The 24,084-nt window shown below is 38.1% G+C and overlaps 1 protein-coding gene across 1 annotated transcript in view; it reads left to right on the top strand.

The window, feature by feature from the left end:
- The window catches only part of SLC15A4 (solute carrier family 15 member 4), a 35,610-nt gene extending 33,059 nt beyond the window's left edge, over positions 1 to 2,551 (top strand). The window contains exon 8 of the mRNA XM_063454337.1: positions 562 to 2,551. Within this exon, the coding sequence (XP_063310407.1) occupies positions 562 to 695 (134 nt within the window). The 3' untranslated portion in view covers positions 696 to 2,551. The remainder of the gene's footprint in view (positions 1 to 561) is intronic.
- The last annotated feature ends 21,533 nt before the right edge of the window (positions 2,552 to 24,084 follow it).

The raw sequence follows: 24,084 nt of genomic DNA, 5'->3' as shown, positions 1-24,084 counted from the left end.
TTAGAATTGTATGCTCGAGGTTGTGGTTAGAAATAACCACTCTAACTGTGCAGTATACTTTCTGTCTAAATTTTCAATATTTAATTCATTCTGGAGCCGTATGGATTATTTTTTTTATTTTTTATTTTAGTATGTTTTTTTGTTGGTTTTTTTTTTTTGGTTGCCAAGCACAATCCATCTAGGCAAGGACTGCCCAAAAGGTAGATCCCCAAATGTTTGAAAACTACACCTTCCATGGTTCTTTGTCATTTTAAAGACATGCAAAGCACCATGGGAGTTGTTGTTCTACAACATCTGGGGATCTACCTTTTGTACACCCCTGATCTAGGCTATATTTTCTTCTTAAAGTGCACCAGTAACGCAAATACAGTATAGTGACACTTTGTATTCTTTGTCATCTTTATATGACATGTTACACATGTTACACATTCCAAATAACAATGTCATTACAATGTGCCATTGTAGCCTACTTTAGTATAGTTGCAAACAAAATTTATTTCTGGATGTAAAGTAGAATTTATCATATTTTAACTTTTATGTATCTTCTGTTTTTCTTCCTAGGCAACATTAATGACTGCCATTTGAACTTTTATTTCTTCTTGCTAGCTGCTATCCAAGCAGTAACACTCATAGTCTTCCTTATTATTTCTGTGAAATTTGAACGCCAACAGTCCAGAACAAATGGAAAAATATAACTACTGGTGAAAACTGCCATTTTTACTCTTAAACAGGAGTATAATTACTGATAGCCTGAAAAATAGATTCCCCTTGATCTGTATTCTTAAGTGCATCAATCTATTGTGCATCATTTTTAATGGACGCAATGGGCACGCTGATCTTTTGATTTTTGTTTTGAAGGTAACAAGCATTGCATTACTTGATCCAGCAGGACAATTTCATGCTTCTGTGCCTTCAGGCCACATGTGTCAGTCCTATAAGTCTGAGAAATGTTTTCATTTGAATTTGGGCTGCTGTTTGGCTATTATAGGTTACATCACAAAACTGTTTGTTAGACTGAGTTGAAATATTATTACAGCAAGATTACAACTAGATAGTTTCGATTTAATATTTGCTGAATTAGACTCTTGTATGTCCTTCCCTTATATTAACATCATATGCCAGTGGGTCAGATCCCATTAAAACAATATATTTCTGCCATAGCCTGGACTTCGTAGGCTTCGGCATCTTTATTCTTCATGTTTCCTATGATCAAAATTTGTCCCAAAATGTATTTTTATTTTCTCCAGGTAAATAATTATTTTCAGAATATAAATATTTTCTCAAATACATAACGTAGCACAACAGATTATTGCTGACTGAGTCAAGAGTCACACATCTTCATGAACAATACTTTCCACAGTGTTTTGCCTTAAGAAAATGTTACTTTTTTTGCAAGTATTTGTCAGAAATATTTTTTGGAGTTAAGGCTTTGCTTTTTATTCTGAAAATAATCTGATGGTTTATAGAAGTGTGTCAAATTGAATTTTGAAACGTTTTTTTTCTTTCTTTTATTTATTAAACAAATTGTGTATTATTTAGTACAGATGTGTTAAGTGATGCATTAGCGATCTGGATTAGCGATCTGGATAAACACTACTTGAAGGAGTATGTCTTCAATGCGCAATACTGAAATATTTGCCACATATTTCCTTGTGTGTAGTGAGTAATAATTAGCACATTTGTTACCAGTACTAAACGAATATGTAATGTTGGTTCAACAAAAGATCAACGGTATATTTGTCCTCTAGTGATTTACACCTTCCTAGTAGCAAACTCTGAGATGGCTTGATTAGCAAAGCTCTTTGCTTTCTTAACACTGCTACATGATGTCTATCTTGGATAAACCGTTTCTGATGGTTGGCCTTGCATCTGCTGAATATTCTTATTGATGAGTGATGTCCTTCAGTCAATTCCAGAATGTTGTTACAATTAAAAAATAAACTGATGGGTCACTAATTAAAGTGTCACTGTTTGCCCAGTATTGAAATAGAAAACATTTCCCAAAATACCATATTTGGTTCTCACTCTTGTGCTGAATATGAAATATGCAAAAACTGTTGAGTCGATTGAAGGTATGGTGGGGGTGATCATTGTTTTGTTTCCTTGTGTAATAATTTATATTCTACTCATGTTATATAAGTATTTTCCCTCTATCAACTGCTTTGATAATTATATGGTGATTGTTGGAAAATTGTTACTATAGAGATGCCCTCTATCCAAATTGTAATCCATACTGGATATGTTCTCTTCCATTTATTTTAATGGACCTAATTTTCCTGAAATTACCACACTTTATATCCATGCACCCCGCATCTAAAACAAATTTGAAGATGAATTTACTAACATCATTTAGGCAGGTTGTGGATTTTGCTGATTGATTTTTATCTTGCCAGTGTTTTGACGCATTCCTGCTTGATGATTTGCACATACAGTGTAAATGCTGCAGATTGCCTATTTTATTGCAGATATATAATATATTGTACTTTGAACAACCTTTTTCTTTTCGCCTTGTGTAACCATTTCAAAAAATAAAATATTTTTTAATTTGTAATTTGGATTACTTATGTTATGTTTTTATTCTTCTTTCCTTCCTCCCTTCCCTTGGATGTGAACAATGGGTGTAAGAGCAGTACAGGATATATAGGAAGCTGCTGACTGCGCTCACCCATCCATGCCACCACCTGATCACTGGCCTGAACCCGGGTTCTGCATTTCAATGTATCATGCCTTAAAAGAATAAGCAACATGGAGAAACCAGCCTGAAGGTTAATTTCAGGCATGAAGTGTATTAGGCGTACTTGTTCCTTGAGAAAATGGATAGGCTCTAGTTCATAAAAATTCCAAGAAGGCTTATATGTGTCTTATAGTGAGGAAAGGCAATGTGTCATATAGGCCAGAGAGGTAGTGTTTCAGTGATAATTGTGTTTTATGCAAGTTTCTCCCATCTCCACATATACTCTCTGCAGCTCAACCACAGTGATTATCAGGAAGAGCAAGAGTCCTGGTTGTTAGACTTATTCTATTTAAGAATTATGGAGGTCACCATGCTCTATACTTCCTTTGAGATCATGGCAGGTGTATTTACAAATCATGTCCAATGAATTGTATTTGCTACAGGTGGACGCCAATCAAAGTATAGAAACATTTCAAAGCTGATCTAGAGAAATGGGATGGATCTAAACAAAATTTCAAGCTTCATTGCAAAGGGTATGAATACTTATATCAATGTGATATTTGAAGTTTTTTTTTTTTTTAGTTTTCGTAGAAATTTGTCATTGTGGGCTACTTTGTGCACACAAAGTATAAGGTATAAGGCTGCAACAAAAAAAGTCTGAATACTTTATGAATACACCCAATCTCTATATAACACCACTTAATACATTTGTGCAGGGCTTAGCGGCGGACCAGCACAGACGCCATTTCTGGAGCTAAGCCCATACAGAAATCTGTGATCTTTTCACACTTCTGCCGTGCCGGTATAGGCTGCAGAAGGTGGAGAGGCCCACACACAGATTTTTTTTTTTTTCCAACGACCGGGCGCTAAACACAAACGCCGGCCTACTAAGGCCTACCACGCAGCCAGCCAGAGGAGTATGCCAAATGCCTTCGCGCCTGGTGGGACCTAGACTGGCTCACACCCGATTCCCGGCAGGCACTGACCGAAGAGCCAGAAGAGAGGTAAAAAGACCCAAAAGTGCGCACACCCCAAAAAGTGCAGGACATCGGCACGCTGCGCCAATGAACACCAAAGCACGGGGCGATGGCGCAAGCCGAGACGGATGCCTACGATCCTCTGGAAAAGAGGAAAAGGGAGGGGTGGGTGAAGATGCCCAGGGGTTACCCACAGCAGGGCTCCAAGCCACAAATACCCCTGCCAGCCTAGTACCTGCAACAAAACAGGACACTGATAATCTCTTTTGACAGAATACAAAAGCTAAACAATGGAAAAAGTGCTCTGTTCTAGAACGTGCTTAGATAGGTAGAAATGCTTTTTAATAATAGGAGAGCAGCTTCCACACATAGGTAGGGACTCCCGATCCTACTATACTCTAATTAAAACCACTATTGAACAAATAAATGATAATCGTGAAAAGTGCGTAGCGTTAATAAAAATAACACTTACCCCTAAAGGTTAGGTAAAGAAAAAGTAGTTGAAAATAACTGGAGGGGATAATGGAAACATAATATAGTGGAATACAGTGGAAACAAGTGGCGATAATTCCAAATAGGAAGCACTCATGTGATTTGTACTGTTGTGTACTTTAGTTGACACCCATCCTATGCGTCCATATTAGGCGATGACCTCAATAAATGAAAATAAAAGCGGGAGAGACAGGGAAACTGGCCCTGGTGTAGGAATCCTCAACAAAACAGAGAATAATAAAATCTAGGTTGCTTCTCACCATGTCAAGAGCCTATGACTTTGCTCTGAGTATGCAGATTATTATTATATTATTTATATAGCGCCATCAGATTCCGTAGCGCTGTACAATGGGTGGACTAACAGACATGTAATTGGAACCAGACAACTGGACATACAGGAACAGAGGGGTGGAGGGCCCTGCTCCATGAGCTTACATTCTAGAGATGAATGTGTCTTATTCAGGGTGACTTCTTTTCAGCAGCATAGATGATCCACCAGATTATATGGTAAAGTATAATTAACATTTATTTATAACCAAAATATTTTTTTTTTTCTTTAAATGCATACAAAATAATGCTGGTGGTGTAGTCCAAAACGCGATTCGCCGAAACTTTTTAAAAAAAAAAAATTAATAGGTTTTTATGCATAAGTTTTCTTATAATCTATTTTTTTATACATATAGATTATGTATATATACTATTTTTTTATTTTTTTTTACAGAATTATTATTTTAAGTCATCATTGGTACCTTTTTTTTAGTAATTCACTTTAGAAACCCTGGACTCCAATGTGAGAAATATATTAAATTTCTGAAATAACATTGTTCCACTCTTTAGAAGTATACTGACTGTAATAAGACCTTATTTGGAGCAGTAACACGGTGTCATCAACTTTGTCTTTTAATGCTCTATTTTTGAGCATAACATTTTAGGAATATTTTATATTGTGTGATGGACTTTTAGCACTGTGGGATGATCTTTCCAACACTTCACCAGCAAGAAAAATGGAGGACTGGACTTCTAAGGAGAAAATAGATCTGCCACTGGCCAACTCCTCCCATATAGGAAGAAAACAGGAGAGTGGGGACTTTTACATTACATCAGTTCTGCAACACAAAGGATGCTGGGAGAAGAAGCAAGAATTCCCACACATGCTAATTCCGGAATACAAAGAGGACCACTACAGAGATGCACAATATTCAATATCCTGGAAGTGACGTCACATGCACGTTCAGGAGTGCGCCATGATGTCGCTATTAAGGGATGGATTACCAACAGCCGGTACCCCACATAGGAGCGCTTGTGATTGGATGTATCACGATCTCCATCCACCTATCACCTCACTGTTTGGGTTATTTAAACTTGAATCAGCAGGTGAACATTACCAATTGAGAAAGCTGAGCAGAATCGTTGAAACGTGTTTTGGACTTCACCACCAGCAATATTTTGTCTGTATTTAAATATTTTTTATTTTGGGTAAAAAAAATAAATGTTAATTGTACTTTACTATATAATCTGGTGGATCATCTATGCTGCTGAAAAGAAGGGTAGTGTCACCCTGAAAGACACATTAATCTGCATACTCAGAGCCAAGTCATAGGCTCTTGACAAGGTGAGACGCAACCTTAATTTTATTTATTCTGTTTTGCTGAGGATTTCTACACTCTCCCGCTTTTTATTTTTTTTAAATTCTTTATTTTTTCGTGCAAAGATGGTACATATAACAGTTGCCAGAGTTTTGGGATTCAAAGAATTACATATGCATGGCATGAATAACTGTGCATGTTTTTATAATAAGAGACGATGAACAGTAGTGTGTTGACAGTCAGTGCGCAAGCTAGCATGCTTGTGAGGCTTATCAACTGACTGTGCTATTAAAAAAGTATAACGCCTAACTGACGCTTCCAAATTTTATCAGCAGGTGTAGCTGGAAGATTTAATGCTATGGAATACAACTGTATGTGATACATGGGGTGCAAGAACCACTGTGCTGATGTGATGAATCAGTATAGGTAGTGCTATATTGCTACAGCAGGAGTGGTGAGGATAGATTCTAGAGTATAGTTAGCTATGCTGAGCTATGGATTGTGTTTAGGTACAGTCCTTTATGGACCTAGCTCAGGGGTAGGCAACCTTCGGCTCTACAGATGTTGTGGACTACATCTCCCTTGATGCTTTGCCAGCAATATGGCTGTAAAAGCATTATGGGAGATGTAGTCCAAAACATCTGTAGAGCCGAAGGTTGCCTACCCCTGACCTAGCTGATCGTTGGTGTAGTTACATGCAAAACATAGGGGGAAGCAAACCAAAGAAAAATATAAATCAGGCAGTTCAACGAAAAAGGCATGGCTGGGGGAAGGCTCCTTCAGCCGATGCCCGTGAGTGGAGGGTCAGCGACCCGGTGATGCGGGAGTTCTTCTTGTGTATGTCTTGCGTGGTATATGGGCTGTGGCATCTGTATTCTATTCTAGCCCCTGGTTGCTGCTTGTGTGTGCCGCCATTCTGTGGGTTGCGGTTGTATTGAGGGTCAAGTCCTTTGATCTTCTGAGGTGGGCGCTGACGTGGATTGCTCCGTGTTGTGTCGGCTGTCCGCTCTTATGTAAGTGCGGTGCAGAGTTAAGTCTTTTCCAGGTCCCCAGACTGAGAGCTCTGTTTTGTGCGTTTGGGCGTCTGATGCTTGTGCGCAGGTGGGGAGCCCGGGGGTTCTGCTTGGGGCGCGAGTATCTGTGGGTCTTCCGTGAGGCTAGGTGGTGCTTGGGGTGCCTGGTGTTGGGTGGCGCATGTTGTCTCACCTACATGCTGCCGTTTCGCCCCTATGTGCTTCAAGGATGCCTCTCTCTTCTCCCTGTGCTCATGGCTCTGCTTGCCCTTGTATAGTAGGGTTTGCGGTTTTGTCTGAGGTGCTTGCATCCTTTTCCAGAACTTGATTCAGAATCAGGCAAAGGTTGCGTTTAGGCGCTGCTGTACGTCGCCGAAGTCCTCCAGCTCATGTATGTAATCTTGCTTGGTAGGCTTGCCGCCGCCATTTTGGGCGCGCCCGGTCTTTCCCGCTTTTATCTTAATTTATTGAGGTTATCGTCTAATATGGACACATACGGTGGGTGTTACTTAAAGTACACAACAGTGGATTATATATGGCCGACATGGCTGGGTGGGGAACTTGGTCACCTATGGTTGATACATAGATGACATTCTTCATATAGGAAGAAAAAAAGATCTATCCACCTTCCTAGAGCACTTGAACGCCAATACATGGGGAATTCAGCTGACATGCAACTGGAGTAAACAGGAAGTAATTTTTTTTAGGAAATAGAGGAGGGGAGAGTATCAGTCTCCCCTATTGAGGGCGCTAATCACTGGGACAAAAAGAATATAGTGTAAAAAAATTACAAATTTATTAATAACAATTCATATAAAATTCATGATTGTAAAACAGTACAATTACAAGACCAATATTAAAAGCCACAATCACCAACCACTAGCTCACAAGTATAAAGATGTTACCAAAAAGCCCTAGGTCGCGACTCTATGGGCTGAATATACTTGCTGCTTATTAGTGTAATCGTGATGGTGAAGTGGGCGGTCTCTGGACTGCAGTAAAAACGAAAAACAGGCTCAACGCGTTTCGTCCCGCGCCTTTCGGGACTTCCTCAGGAGCTGTGGATGCTGCTACTTCTCAGCCGGCTTCTCTTTTAAATCTTCGGAAATCTTCGGAAATCTTCTATCTTCGCGCCAAAAACGCCGTCGCGCATGCGCACAACGACACGGAGTTCCGTTCAGCTATGGGTACCCTCGAGGACCAGTAGCTTTCGGGAAGTCATCGATGCGCATGCGTGGCAGATCTTGATCGCACAAAACTTTATTGGCACTGAGTATTCGGACACAATGTAACATAGCTGAAGTTACAAGTGATCCTAAACTCATCACATGTGTGCCTAATTTGCAACATTATAGGGAACCTAGAGATTACCACAAATTTGACAAATAAAATAGATTTAGCAAATAAAGTGGGAGACTAATATCTTAGTCATTAACTACAAAGACTATTTGGATGTTGGGTGTATATTGCATTTGCAGTAATCTTTACAGCCTAGATGAAATGGTATACATAAATCAATCTAACAAATTGTGAGATGCAATAAGTAAGATAAAACAATTTTGATTCCGTTAACCCCTTAGTGGTTACACAAACATAATATGGACCAAAGATAAATGTACTTATAAGAGAGGTTATTTCTCGTAGTGTGAATTAATGAAACACTAATCTTAATAACGTCATTTACATAACGAATACATATAACAAATGCATAAGTAGAAAATTAAAAATAAAAATAAACAACAGTGTATGAAAAAATATATATGAAAAATTAAAATGTGATTAAATAAAATAAAGTAAAAATAAAAAATAAAAATAAATAGAAATAGAAGTAAAAATAAATATAAATAAAAATAAAAATAAAATTAAATGTAAAAAAATGTAAACGATCATATTGTTAGTACGGTGTATCACATAAAAGCCAGAATATCTAGGTCTGTGTTCAGACCCAGGGGGGTAGAAGACTTCATTTTATAGATCCACTCTGTTTCTTTTCTGGCCAAAGTTTTAGTAGTATCTCCGCCTCTCCAATGTGGAACGACTAGGTCAATACCTATACAGATAAAATTATTCAAAGAAAAAACAGAACAAACATTACAATGTCGGGGTACACTGTGTTTTTCGCTTCTTTTCTTTATACCATTTACGTGCTCTAAGAGTCTTTCATGCAATTTGCGGATAGTTCGACCTATATATTGCATTCCGCATACACATTCTAGTAAATAAACAACGTTCTTGCTACTGCAAGTTATAAAATGTTTTATTGCAAAGTTTTCACCTGTAACTGTACTTTTGAAATTTAATGTTGTTCTTTTTTGGAATTTGCAGGTACTGCAATTTCCACACCTATGAAAACCAATAGGTCTCTTACTTAAAAAAGTCTCCTTTTTATTCTCCAACTTAATTTTCGGCAACAGGCTAGGGGCTAGAATAGTTTTTAAACTATCAGTCTTTTTATATACAATCTTTGGCTTTTTTGGTAATGTTTTATGAAGGTACATATCCTGTAATAGAATCGGCCAATGTTTTTTGAGAATTTTATCAATTTTATTTGCTTTATTGTTATACTTGGTAATGAATGCCATATCAAAGACATTTCTCTCTTCTTGGGTACTAGTTTTTAATTTTACTTTTAGGATCTCATCTCTTTTTTTGGAATTCACTTCCTCTTGACTTTTTTCAAGTAGTCTTTTAGGATAATTTCTATCCAAAAATCTTTTATTTAAGACTAGAACTTGATTGTCAAAATCCTGCTGATTAGTACAATTTTTAAATAGTCTAGTTTGTTGACTCTTAGGGATGTTACGTAGCCATGTTGGGTTATGGCAACTAGAAAATTCAATCAGACTATTGCAGTCTGTAGGTTTGAAATAGGTCTTACTGCAAATTTTATTCTTCTCTATAAAGAAGGTTAGATCCAAAAAATTGATCTGTTTCTCTCCCATTTCTTGGGTAAAATTTAGCCCATAGTCGTTTGCATTAACATAAAACATAAAATTGTGAAACGTACTGATATCGCCCTTCCAAATAATAAAAACATCGTCTATGTACCTTCTCCAGAGCACCAGGTTTGCCCCAAAAGGGTTGTTGTTCCAAATGCATCGTTCTTCCCAGTTTGCTACGAAGATGTTCGCGTAGCTTGGGGCAAACCTGGTGCCCATGGCAGTACCACAGACCTGTAAATAATGTGTCCCCTCAAACCAAAAGGAGTTCTTGTACAGAATAAAATTAATACATTGTAAAATAAAATCACTTTGTTTTTCCGACATTTTGTCATCACTATCTAACACCTCTTTTACAGCAGCTATACCTTTGGTGTGGTCGATAACCGTATACAATGAGGTGACGTCTATAGTCACCCATAGATAGTCCTCTTTCCATTCCATTCCTTCTAGTTCTCTAATCATTTGGGTTGAATCTTTTACATAGGAGGCTGCCATAGTTACATATTTTTGTAGATAAATGTCTACATATTCAGAGATGTTGCTTGTGAGGGAGTCTATACCGCTGATGATAGGCCTTCCAGGGGGATCTTCTAGGGATTTGTGGATCTTAGGCAATTGATAAAAAATTGCCAATTTTGGAAACTCGATGTAAAGATATTCAAACTCTATTTTTGTAATTACTTTATGTTCTAATGCCTTGGATAATATAGCATATAACTCTGATTTAAATATATTGCTCGGGTTTTCCTTTAAAATTTTATAAGTATTTATATCGCTCAAAATTTTGTTCGATTCTTTTAAATATTTCTCTCTGTCCATAATTACAATCCCCCCGCCCTTATCGGCTTGTTTGATGACAATATCTAATTTCTCCTTTAGGTTTTTTATTGCTTTTTTCTCATTTGGGGATAAATTTTCTTTACCTTTTTTATTTTTGAGTTTTTCAAAATCGTTTAACACCATACTACAAAAAACTGGAATATAGTCCCCTTTGTCCCAATTTGGAAAAAACTTTGATTTTGTTTTCAGATTGGAATTCATTATTACAGGTTCACTCTCCACATTCTCTAGAGTAGCATTTTCCAAATTGGTTCTAATAGGATTGGGCCTTGTATTGTCCTCCCCTTTCTTTTGAAAAAAACGTTTAACTGTCAGTTTTCTAAAGAATCTCTGAATATCCATAAATAATTCAAAATGGTTGGGGTTTTTTTGGGGGGCAAATTTTAGGCCTTTTCCTAATAACCTGGTTTCTTCCTTTGTTAGCTTATGTTTTGAGAGATTAAATATTCCTACTTCTCTTTCATTCGGAACTTCTTTTGTTAGCACAGTGTTTCGCCCTCCTCTCGTTCCCCTATTTCTGTTCTTTGTTCCATTAGTCGCCTTCTTTTTATCGGGGTTGGTGTCTCTAGGGGTGCAAATCTGTTTTTGCGGACCCATGGATCTGGATATTTGGGGGGTTGTCTCGCCTGGCTTAATTTTGTTGGACTTTTTTGTATAGTTCTTTTCCCTAAAAAAACTTTATTATTTACAGATCTATCTTTACCATGTTCTACTTTCCTCCAAGTAGTAGTGTAAGAGTCATCAGGTTTATGAATATTCTGTTCTCTAAAATTCTTTTCTTTATAGTTTTGAGTTTGTTTTCTTTGGTTGTTGGTATAATTATTATATTGGGGTCGTCTATCAAGACTACGATCATTAGGTCTATTTGATTGAAACCTTTTGGATTGAAAATGTGAAAAAAAGCGATTCTTATTTTCATCCAAATGGGCTCCCTTTTCGAAGTCCTCTTTATCTCGTTTTAACTTATTGTCTTTCCTAATAATGATCGATTCTTCCAATTTCTCTATCTTTGCTTTTAATTGTAAATTATACTCTCTCACTGATTCCTCGCTGATTTCTTTATTGATATCAGCCTCTAACGTACATATTTCCTTTTCAGTCTCAGCTAGAGCTTTTGATTGATGTTCTATGAGTAGCTCAATTAGCTGGAAAGAACATTTTTCTAAGATTTCATTCCACCTAGCCATGAATCTTTTGTCTTCATGTCCATATGCAGGGGATTTATTTTTTCTCAATCCCCTGGGAATGATACCTATCTTCAGATATTGTTGGAAATACTTAACCTCCCACCACTTTTTAACTTCCTTCTCGGCTAGTCTTTCCAGTTTATTAAAAAGGAAGGTACTGTTAAACTGTGAATTCACATTTTTTCCAAAAAAGATGTTATCAGCTTTTTTGTTTCTGGCTTCTCGCATAGAGGTAGTCATCAATCTGCAATAGGCCATGGTTTGGAATAGTATATATATACAAAATTAATGGAACAGCAAAAGGATATATATTAATACGCCCAAATCCAGGTTTTGGCTCTAATTGCAAAGAGAGAAAAAGTATATATGAATTAGAAAAACTATAGAACGTAACGAGAATATGACAATTCTTAATATATGAAGAGATAGACCTAGATCTGGATCTAAGGAGTGTTTGCATATACAAATACAAAAATGAGAGGGAGATCCAGACTCTAGGCTCTACAGATAAATCCAACAGTAGAAAAGCTGCCACTCATAATAGGCACACCCCAAAAAGCCTATAAACAAAAACTAGGAAATAGAGGAGGGGAGAGTATCAGTCTCCCCTATTGAGGGCGCTAATCACTGGGACAAAAAGAATATAGTGTAAAAAAATTACAAATTTATTAATAACAATTCATATAAAATTCATGATTGTAAAACAGTACAATTACAAGACCAATATTAAAAGCCACAATCACCAACCACTAGCTCACAAGTATAAAGATGTTACCAAAAAGCCCTAGGTCGCGACTCTATGGGCTGAATATACTTGCTGCTTATTAGTGTAATCGTGATGGTGAAGTGGGCGGTCTCTGGACTGCAGTAAAAACGAAAAACAGGCTCAACGCGTTTCGTCCCGCGCCTTTCGGGACTTCCTCAGGAGCTGTGGATGCTGCTACTTCTCAGCCGGCTTCTCTTTTAAATCTTCGGAAATCTTCATTAATTTTTTTTAGACTTACCTATATATATATATATATATATATATTGAAAATTAATTTATTTAAACACGTAATCATTTTTTTTTTTTTTTTAATTCTTTATTTTTAGTGTGCACAAAAAGAACAGTAAGCCCCGGTGCGCCACAACAGCGACGTCTGAGTATAATTCGGAACATTCACTTCACAAGTCATGGTTATCACTGGTCAGGCACATTTTTGGTTAAAACGAAAAACCTAAAAAAATTGCAACAGTGTAGTACGTTGGTTAGCTTGAACATTGAGTTATGTAGCACTAAATTATTAAGATATAGAAGTTTATAGCGTGGTTCGTTCAGTTGATGCTGTATTGCTGACTAGTTTAGTATAGGCTGTGTGTTCAGGGTGTTATATTGCGTCCGCTGTGGGTGGGATATTTCAGGCATAAGTTTTGGCCAATAGTAGTAGTTTCAATTTGCTTATATACATGTTTAAGTTGAATTCCCCTCAGTGTTGGCCCTATGCAATCTGCAGGTTAGCCTGGTCCCCTCTGTGGTCCCCTGTGTGAGTCTACGAGGGAGCCTAACTAAGAGAAAGGATATCAAAAGTCTACAGCCTGTGTAGACCAGGGGGGTTAAACAGGAGTAAGTTGTTAGCAGTCAGATCATTGCTATGAACTGTGAACGCTGGTCTGCTGTGTGTGTAGCATGTCAGTGTAGAGATTTTAAAAGTCAGCGACCACCGGGTCGTCTTGTGGAATAACCTCGCTCAAGTAGTGGAGCTTATGTTGTCCCCAATGGCCGGAAGACTTTTATCATTTATGTGAATTTAAACGCACATAGTAAAGTACATAACAATATTCGATGTGTTACAGGGGAGTGAGCCGTGTTAGAGGGTAACTCGTGCTGTGAACCTGTGGGGCCGGACCGTGACAGAAAACAGGTCTCTTTCTCTGAATTAGCATATGTAGCGGACTGCTCGCGATAACCAGGGTCTTGCGCATTAAGTACTGCATAAGTATGCACTGTGGTCACTTACGGGCACCTTACTATCTGTCTCGTGGGAAATAATTGGTATTAATTGACCCGGTTATGCTAACTGTCAGTATTGTCAATATGAGGCAGCTATTTGCATTGAGCGAGGTACAAGAATAAACAGTAACTTAACATAAACAGCAAAACTGATAACAATACTTGGGTCTCACGTTAAATTCTCATATCTAGTTGGTTGCCAACATTCCAGACTATGTGAGGTTCGGTGATGGCCCTGCATTACGCGGTAAATTCAACACATACATTTTGTATAGCATTAACAAGGAAAAAATAAGTTGCACCATGCTGGGTATCCTGTACCCCGTCAAAGTAGGATATAGTAAGCTGGACAAGTTGCACATGCTAAGGTAACATACCGCCCGCCATCGGTGAGCAGAATAATACATGCCATGGCCCGATATATTAGGTGCTACTTTTATGTAGCGGGGTCAGCCCGGTTCAGGCCGTGTTAGTCCCGGAGTCTCTATGTCGTGATCGCAGCATACGTCTCCGGTGTGGAACTCTGGGGGATGAACGGGACGCTCCTGTCCGGGTCCCATACATGAGTGCGGTTGGGGGAGCTGCGATTGTTCGTAGTGGCTGGTTCCGCCGGGGTCAGCATCTCGTGAGGTAAGTCCAGGAGCTGGAGGAAGGCCGGGGCGTCTCGGATGTCCTGGATGGTGTGAGAGTCCTTTCCCCGCGTGACCGTTAGTGTCCTGGGGGGTCGAGTAGAGTGAGATGTCCATATTCTCGAATCGGAAGGGGGTCTTGGTTCGGAAGGCTGATAAAATTGTCGCTCTGTGTCTGCTGTTGCGGAGGCTCAGGATAACATCCCTTGTGGCGTTGGTTGGCGCGTTCGGTGGTTTGGGGATTCTGAAGATCCCTTCTGGGGTGATCGTTGCGTGCTTTCCTTGTGGTAGGATTGTGAGTAGCATCCGATCAATTAATTGGGGCAGGTCGGCCTCGGCAATGTCCTCACGAACTCCCCTTATTTTTATGTTTGATGCCCGCCTGGCGTCTTCAAGCGCCGCAAGGCGATGTTCGAGTTGCCGGTTCTGTTGTTCCAGGCCTTGTACCGTGTGTTGGAGTACGGTGACGTCCTGGGTGTGGGACAGTGAAGAGCCCTCCAATTTGGAGATGCGGCCTGTCAGGCACTGCAGGTCTGCGCGGAGCGTTTTGACTTCCTCATGGAAGCTGTGTTTCAGGTCCGCCATGAGCGCCTTCATGACCGCTACCGTGATCAGCTCTGCATCTGCCTCTTTGCCGCAGTGTTGTTCCTTCCATGGTGGGTCTGGGGGCAGTAGATATCCCCCTTCTTCATCTGATATGTCCTCGGAGAAATCCGAGCACCCGCCGTGTTGGGCCGCCATGTTAGCTTCAGAGGCACCGCGTGCTTGCATCCACATCTCCCCTATTGTTAGACCCGATGGGGGCTTGTGTGGTACCGTTTTCTTCCCCTTTGTCCCCATTTGGCCTTGGGGTGTTCGCTGGCAAGTATGTGTAAATGTGGGGGGAAATTTGTTTGTTTTTCGCCGTTTGGTGCTCAGAGCTCCCTTTGCATGCGTCTAGTCACTTCAGCGTTCAAGCTCCGCCTCCAACACGTAATCCTGGGAAAGCCAATATTTTTATAGGTAGGGAAAGTTGCCATTTTTCACCATGGCTAGAGAATGCTCCAAGAGGACAATATTTAAGAATTAGAAGAAACTGCACAGACCTAGAAACATTTGAAACACCGTCCACAAACATTAAACAAGACTTCATGGAAAAAGGCTATGAAGAAGATAGACTCGAAAAATAGCGACAAAAAATTAAAGAGAGTAAAAAAGCATTATGAAATATGTCAAATTGGAAAACAATATAAGTGACAATATAAGTGTACCTTTCAAATGCACTTATAGTTCGGATAACTATAAAGTTAGAAAAACGGTCTCTAAATATTGGCCTATTCTCTTACAAGATCCCACCCTTAAAACTGTCCTCCCAGAAAAACCTTGTTTCATTCATAGGGGAGTAAGTAACCAACGTAATTCCCTGACCTCCACTTTCGCTTTTATAAAAGAAAAACCCAATTCCAGCACTAGCCTTTTTTTTTTTATTATTTTAATACAGAAAAAGGATTTTTTGGTTGCAGTCAATGTTTAGCTTGTAAAAGAACGGAAAGTAAAAAATGGCAACTAAAGAATTTTAAATCGAATGAAGGGATAGAATACCCAATTAAAGAATTCATAACTTGTTACTCTAAAAATGTAATCTCTTATACAGTGTCCGTGCGGTCTTAACTATATTGGTAAAACCACAAGAGCCCTTCAAGAATAGAAGAACATGACCTTAATATTCGTAAAGGTTTCGAGAAACATAGTCTCTTTACACTATAAACAATGCCATAAAAGTGAATTAAAGGGATAAATAGAATAACTAAAGACTGGACTTTCAACTAAAATTAAGCAGAACAGAAATGGAGTGGATATACAGATTGAACACACTTATCACTAATGACTTTATGAATGAATTAAACTCAGACTTTGAGATGAGTCGTTTTTAAATGTGAAATCTTTTTTTTAAGTAATATACTCCTTTTTATATACATTTAAATGAATTCATCTTTTTATATACACTGCTCAAAAAATAAAGAACACAAAAATAACACATCCTAGATCTGAATGATGTAAATATTCTTCTGAAATACTTTGTTCTTTACATAGTTGAATGTGCTGACAACAAAATCACACACGCATTTAATGGAAATCAAATTTTTTAACCCATAGAGGTCTGGATTTGGAGTCACACTTACCCGGTCATGCTGGAGGCAGCAGAACGTTCCCCACGGCGTCTCCAGACTCCGTCACGTCTGTCACATGTGCTCTGTGTGAACCTGCTTTCATCTGTGAAGAGCACAGGGCGCCAGTGGCGATTTTGCCAATCTTGGTGTTCTCAGGCAAATGCCAAACGTCCTGCACAGTGTTGGGCTGTAAGCACAACCCCCCACCTGTGGACGTTGGGCACTCCTACCACCCTCATGGAGTCTGTTTCTGACCGTTTGAGCAGACACATGCACATTTGTGGCCTGCTGGAGGTCATTTTGCAGGGCTCTGGCAGTGCTCCTCCTGTTCCTCCTTGCACAAAGGCAGAGGTAGCGGTCCTGCTGCTGGGTTGCTGCCCTCCTACGGCCTCCTCCATGTCTCCTGATATACTGGCCTTTCTCCTGGTAGTGCCTCCATGCACTGGACACTACACTGACAGACACAGCAAACCTTCTTGCCACAGTTTGCATTGATGTGCCATCCTGGATGAGCTGCACTACCTGAGCCACTTGTGTGGGTTGTAGACTCAGTCTCATGCTACCACTAGAGTGCAAAGCACCGCCGGCATTCAAAAGTGATCAAAACATCAGCCAGGAAGCATAGGAACTGAGAAGTGGTCTGTGGTCACCACCTGCAGAACCACTCCTTTATTAGGGGTGTCTTGCTAATTGCCTATAATTTCCACCTGTTGTCTATCCCATTTGCACAACAGCATGTGAAATTGATTGTCACTCAGTGTTGCTTCCTAAGTGGACAGTTTGATTTCACAGAAGTGTGATTGACTTGGAGTTACATTGTGTTGTTTAAGTGTTCCCTTTTATTTTTTTTGAGCAGTGTATAATGGATTTTTAAAATTTCCCAATCTACCCCTTTAAATGCAGTGAGAATAAGCACGTATTACCCAGTATAACACTACTTGCAGAGATGTAATTCCTTTTTTATATACTTTTTCTTTTATACTAACATTTTTAAATTTGTATACTTATGGCTTCAAGAATTGTGTAAATCTATCAATCCTCCCCTCTAAATGCAGTAAGACAAAAACATTTAGTACACCGTGAATTGGAGAGATAAATATATCCTATTAAATAAATTAATAGCTTTTTATTTAATTTATATGGTTGATAATTAATAGTAGTCTGTGTGGAGAATACGTTTACCTTATAATTAAGTATTTTTGCAAATAATTTGGCATTGTAAGAATACAAATATAATTACAAGCCATTCTTGTATAATGTAAGACAATCTTAATGACATATATTTAGTATTAAGAATGTTGATATTGTGTATTTCCTCTGTTAAACATTATGCAAAATCTGCCGCCCAGCAAAAGAACAGGCTAATGGCCGCTGAAACACAGAATGGATTGCAAAAAACGGATATGCCGAAACCGTAACGGCATGCAACACGGAAGGAACAGAATCAACAGGAGGCTTGACATACAGGGCGTCTCCGTTTCCATGGAGATTGCCAGCGAAAGTTAAAGCCAGTACACCATTATTCCCTGATTAGAAGGGTATTTAGAGCAGGAAGGAGTCCAAAGAACCTACACAGAATTTTCCAGCTGAGGAAGCCTATTGGCGAAACGCATCCTGGGAGAACAGTGAGCACTAAGACTCTATTTTTTGGACTATAGCTGAATACGTGTATTTTTTTTATATTCAATGTTTTTTAAGAATAATAAAGTAAATACTTTTTATACACTTATGGCACTACCTTTTTATGCTTTCATAAAGAAGGAATGTGGTCCTTAACCACACATGCAACTTAAATTTAACCTATTGGAAGGTTCTGGGTTTGTGAGTACCTAATTGCATTTTAATATTAGTAATATATACCTATATCAACAATTTGACACTATATATGTTTCCTCTATGCCAATCACCTTGGACAGAACCCTAAAAAAATTTAGACGCAAAGGAGGGATAGGGTATTCTTACTGGACCCTAAAGGGCATGAACTTGAGCTAAGTTTTGGGGGGGGGGTTTTAGCTCAGAAAATTGTGAGTTGTTACTTGGCACTATATCTCACATTAAAATTATATGGTACAGTTTGCACTATGATTTGTATATTTATGTTTTGTATTTAAAGGGACAATACAGAAATATTGGCACCTCTAAAAAGAGAGAACTTTTTTTAAAGGTATATCCCTTTATACTGGGCTATTTGTGTCACCAGAGACTATTTTCTATCTTCTATCATAGGACGTTTGAGAGAGTGTGGTTATGGGAAAAGTTGGTAGTGGATGGAGAGAGATGAGAGATCTCTTCCCTGATTGCAACTCACTTCACTGAGAAGATTTCTACAAAGTTTGTGGCAGTGAAGTTGGTAGGAGAAGGAGGCACAACAGGGCGAAGAAGAGAGTTAAAAGCATGAACCAGTCCTGTAGGTTCGCAGGCAAGTGTGGTTTTGAGTGTTTTTACGTAGTTTTCTTGTGAAGAGGAAAGAGCCAGACTGTAGGAGCGCATCATAAATTTATAGTGGAGGAAGTCAGATTCAGAGTGAGACTTTCTCCAGCAGCGTTCAGCAGCTCTGGAACATTTTGTGAGGTATCTAGTGAGCTTGGTGTGCCAGGGTTGTAATTGGGGGCGCTTAGTGCTTTTAAGTGTAGTAGGTGCCATGATGTCTAGTTGAGAGGAGAGAGTGGAGTTGTAGAGGGAGGTTGCAATGTTAGGACAGGCGTGTGTGTGTGCGTGCGTGCGTATGTATGTAATGTATATATACACACACACACACACATATCATAGAAGATTAATGCATTATTGATGCATTTTGATATACATCATACAAAAATAGAACATCAACTGGTCATCTCTTCATTCCATGTGGATTTTTACTATTTACTGGACTCAATTTTCAGTCTCAATGAGAACTTTTTTCAAGTTTGTGAATGGCTCTTGTTAGAGTTCCTGCTCTATTTTCTACATACCATTACGTTTTAGTGTGGCTTTTCCAGAGGCACCTAAAGGCTGTCTCCTTGCACATGTGTGCCTTCTCCTTGTATATATTACAGCAAATTATTACGGTCTTCAATTTTTTCCCCACCCCTGTTTCATAGAGTTTTCCGAAATATTTTAAGTTGCCAAATACAATGTGTATAAATTCTTTATTCTTCACACTTAACAAAATGTTTAAAGTGTTTTAAATATTTATGGTGCATGGTGAGTAAAAGTTACCAACATTTTGCTGATTCCATGGCTAAATAGTTCCAAACTTACACTGGCATTTAATATCTGCAAATAAACAGAGTCAGTGCATAGCCATCCAGTTCCATTGGGCATTTGAAATAGTAGTGTGTGAAACTGAAGGTTGAGAAAATTAAGAAAATTATTTTGAAGGAGACAGAGAAACTTTGGGGGAGAAGACAACATACACTCTGGGGATACATGCTCTGCATGTCTCTCTCAATGCTCAACACTTCTTTGAAGACATGCCTTTTCCCTCTGGAATTCTTTGGACACTCTGAAAATTTCTTTGTTAGGAATGTTTGGATTTTTTTACAGAATTCCCTTACACCTAATTTCTCCATCTCTAAACCTTTGAACACTTCACACTCGCACATCCACTCTTGTATCTATTGGATTATTACATCTCCATGACACGAAATAATTCTCTAAAAGACTGGTAAATATAAATGGTTTATTTTATTTTTTCCTAAAAATAAATACCACTGGATAATGCTGATCTAGATTCCAAATTTTTGGGATCCCAATTAGCCACAGGAAATTATATAATTCAGGATTTCAAACTGCAGCTGAAATGAGTAAATTATATATTAATTCACTGGTAATTTGCCATGATTAGCATATCAAGTCAGTATCCAGAGATATTAGACATATCCTTAATAATAACCGTGAAGGAACAGGCAGGAAATCTTAAGTGTTACTAGTTACTGAGAAATTGCAAGCTGTTGTAATATAAGTTAGTTAACATCAGTTATTTAAATACTGTAGTAGCGTGATTTTGAAACCTTAAGATTTCCTTGGTCACTGGATGGTAAAGAATAGTTTACGTGACTAATTGTGTGAAATTGTTTAAGGGTATTGAATCTGTTTTTCAATGTTTGTATTTACTCTTTGAGAATGTATCCAGCAGGGAACTAGTTAAATTGACTAACTGTGTTTATTTTATCTGAAACACTAGCATCACTTAATTGCTTTGTGCTATGTACTCTGTCTGAGCTCTAAAATAATTCCCCTAACATTTATGTAATATGTCTTATCTGTGTTGATTATTTGTTATGTTGCTGAATATTGTTATACTAATAGCAAGTTGATTATCTCATGGTATTAAAGTCTGTACTGTTACTTGCCAAGTATTCTGATCCCTACTGGTAGATAATTTCTGAGTGGACTGAATTTCACTGATTATTGTCAAGCATGTTTACATATTAATTTATAATAAATTATATTTTTTATACATTTTGTGAATTGATGTGTGAAATGTAAAATCACTAGCAAATGTGCCGTAGGGTCTATGAGTTAAAAATAGTGAGTAACTCTTAGCTTTAATTAATAAGGGGGATACAGTGCCAAAATATTGATTTTTCGATAATAGAAATTTAAATTTTTTCAATAATTTTTATAAAATATTTTTAATGTCACCACATAAATATTCTCACATGGCACTTGAACCTCATCTGTCCTGATCATCTTCACTCTTTTTACTATCATCCATTCACACTTATCTAGTCCGAATGACATTCCAATGTCATTGCTGTATATCGTAGTTAGGTGGATCAGTAAATAAATATCCCACTTAGTGCTTGATGTCATCCATGTAGAGTAAGTGGCTGATGGTAGCTCCACTCTTGACCCTGTATTCATATCCACTTCATGATGATCTGGCTAAGGTGGTTAAGGCCTATGCACAACAGCACTGTGTGGATAGGCAGTTTTTTAGTGATCTCTGGTAATCTTATCCAGTGGTCAAGGACTGCTAGCTTTTCTATGATCAGCGTGGGAGAAAAGGTGACTTTAACCCCTTAAGGACACATGACGTGTGTGACATGTCATGATTCCCTTTTATTCCAGAAGTTTGGTCCTTAAGGGGTTAAACACTTTTTCAGAGCGATTGAAGGGGTCTGGGGACCTAAATAATTAGTTTACCAGTATAGTGTCATGAATACATGTTTAATTTCCTGACACTTTAGTGTTCCTTTAAACAATTTGTATTAAAAATATACATGGCCCGTTTAATTAAACACAAGGTGTTGCCTGTTACAACCCTTTTTAATTCTCAAAAGATATAAGTAAAAAAGAATCATTATTTAAAATATAGACTCTTAAACTATTGTGCTGCACCAATACAGGATTTCCTTTGACAGAATCAGTGCAGGCTGCTTTCATTGTGATGCAAATTAATTCATACACCCACTGTTAATACATACTGGCAACATTTTATTTTCAGTGTTTGCGCAAGTTGAAGATACCCACCATCTCCAGGGCCTATTGCAGAATACTCAACGCTTTTAGACAGTCTTGGCACTATAGACAATTTAGTGCACCAAATAAGCACTGGGAGCTGAAAAAGTAAAATTACATTTTGAACTGCGTTTATGCAGCCAAGAAATTGTTATTGCTTTGAATCAGTTATAATATATATATATATATATATATATATAATTGTTTTTCCTTTTTTTTTTTCTTCAGGATCACTTTTTACTCTTGACTTATGTTCATACATCATAGTTCATACATGATTGAGAAACTGTTTGCTGTTTGTTTCTTGAGTGTTTATATAGCAGGCAGTTGATTAAACCCGTGATTTTATTTGTTTGGACATGTATTATCTGTTTCAGAAGCCATAGGTCACATGCTAGGGTATTACTGCTTGAAATAATATATAATGTGGCATTGCCATTTATTTATTATTAGGTTATGCCACTAGATACTTTCATATTTAAGATGCTATAAGCATCAAGTTGTTACAAGCTGTGACTTTTAATGTGCTGTAGAAAACATTTCTGTTTAAAGAAATCCTATAGCATTGGCAATTAAAATATGTATTCTTAACGCCATAGTGCCCTAGTGATCATTTAGGTGACCAAGCCGCCGCTGCCAGGTTTAAAAGGGTCGTTTTACTGGCCTTTTTTTTTTTCTCCTCATAGTACTGGTGTCCGGCATATAGCACCTTCTCTTTGGCTGAGCTCATTGAAATACAAAGCTCTTTTTTTCCACTCTGATACCCACTGATAGAAATAGTCGAGTTTTAATTCACTATTTTGCAGAAATGTGTGACTGTCCATATGCTGTCAGTGAGTCTGTATGTGTTGGTATCTGTGTATCTGCACTTTGTATAATATAATGTATGTGTGTGTGTGTGTGTGTGTGTGTGTGTGTGTGTGTGTATACATTATATATTGGAGTTTTACTTCACTATTTTGCAGAAATGCCTCTAGTGGCTGTCAGTATGCTGTCAGTGAGTCTGTATGTGTTGGTATCTGTACTGTGTATAATAAATATATATATCCACCATAACCAATTTTCTAGCATCCTTTTGCTTCCATCATTGCATTTATTTCTTACTGTATAAGTAAGAAGCTTCAGGTACAGTCTGTTTTCTTCAGTCTTTCTGATAATAATGTTTATTCATTTTTCATATATTCCATGTTAACTGTGAATGTATCACGTCTGTCTGTTCATCATTCTTCTTCACATTTGCAGGTTCAGATGTCAGTATGTTACGTGGCTATGATTCTGATGGCTGTGTTCTGGTGGCATTTCTGTCGTCCTCTGTTTTATCTTGCCTTCTTTAACAGCATCCATTGTGTCAGTCAGTGGTTCTGTGAACATCTTGGAAGTATTTAGCAAGTTTTGAAAAAGATCAAAGCTTACTGTTCTCTGTTGGCTCTGATTGTTCTCTGTAGTAAAAGTTCTTGGAGTCACCCTCTCCAGGACAAACTGGCCAACAATAGGAAATAGGTGGTGGTGACTGGTGAGGTGGGCTGGAGAAAAACAAAATCCCTAAATTTCTCTAATAGAACCAATGGTTCTTATCTCTCCCTGGTGCATACATATGATTGTCAGTGAAAAATATGTAACATTTCATATGGTGTCTCACCATTTGTGTCATCAGGTATATTGTTAATGCTCATCTGTACCATAGGAATAAGTAGATACCACTGTGTGGGGGCAAGCAACTAGTAACTTGGTTAATAGTCATTTTGCCTCAGCATTTTTCCATTGCACAACTCCACTACGTTGGGGTGGTTGGGTGCACTGATTTCCCAAAGTAACCCAAATGTGGTGGCACAGTGTTGGGTTTCCTTTGCAGTATCTGTAGGACCACCATCCAAGTGGATGGTCCTGGGACTATCAAATGCATACTAATGAAGAGAGACTACCAAACATGGTATCAGAGGTTGCACTTCGCACAGGATATATCCAAGTAAACCTGGTACATGCATCAACACATACAAAAACACATTTATAACCATAAGATGTTGACAAATGTCCAATATAAAGTAATTCAAAAAGTACGTTAGGTATTACTATTTCAATAAACAGTACATCAGTAATGTGGCCTAGTTAACAATAAGCAAATGCTTACAATTACTAAATAGAAGAACTACAGTATTTCC

This window comes from Pelobates fuscus, chromosome 5 (assembly GCF_036172605.1).
Source record: "Pelobates fuscus isolate aPelFus1 chromosome 5, aPelFus1.pri, whole genome shotgun sequence".
Taxonomy (NCBI): Eukaryota; Metazoa; Chordata; class Amphibia; order Anura; family Pelobatidae; genus Pelobates; species Pelobates fuscus.
This window is presented reverse-complemented; position numbering and strand designations above follow the sequence as displayed.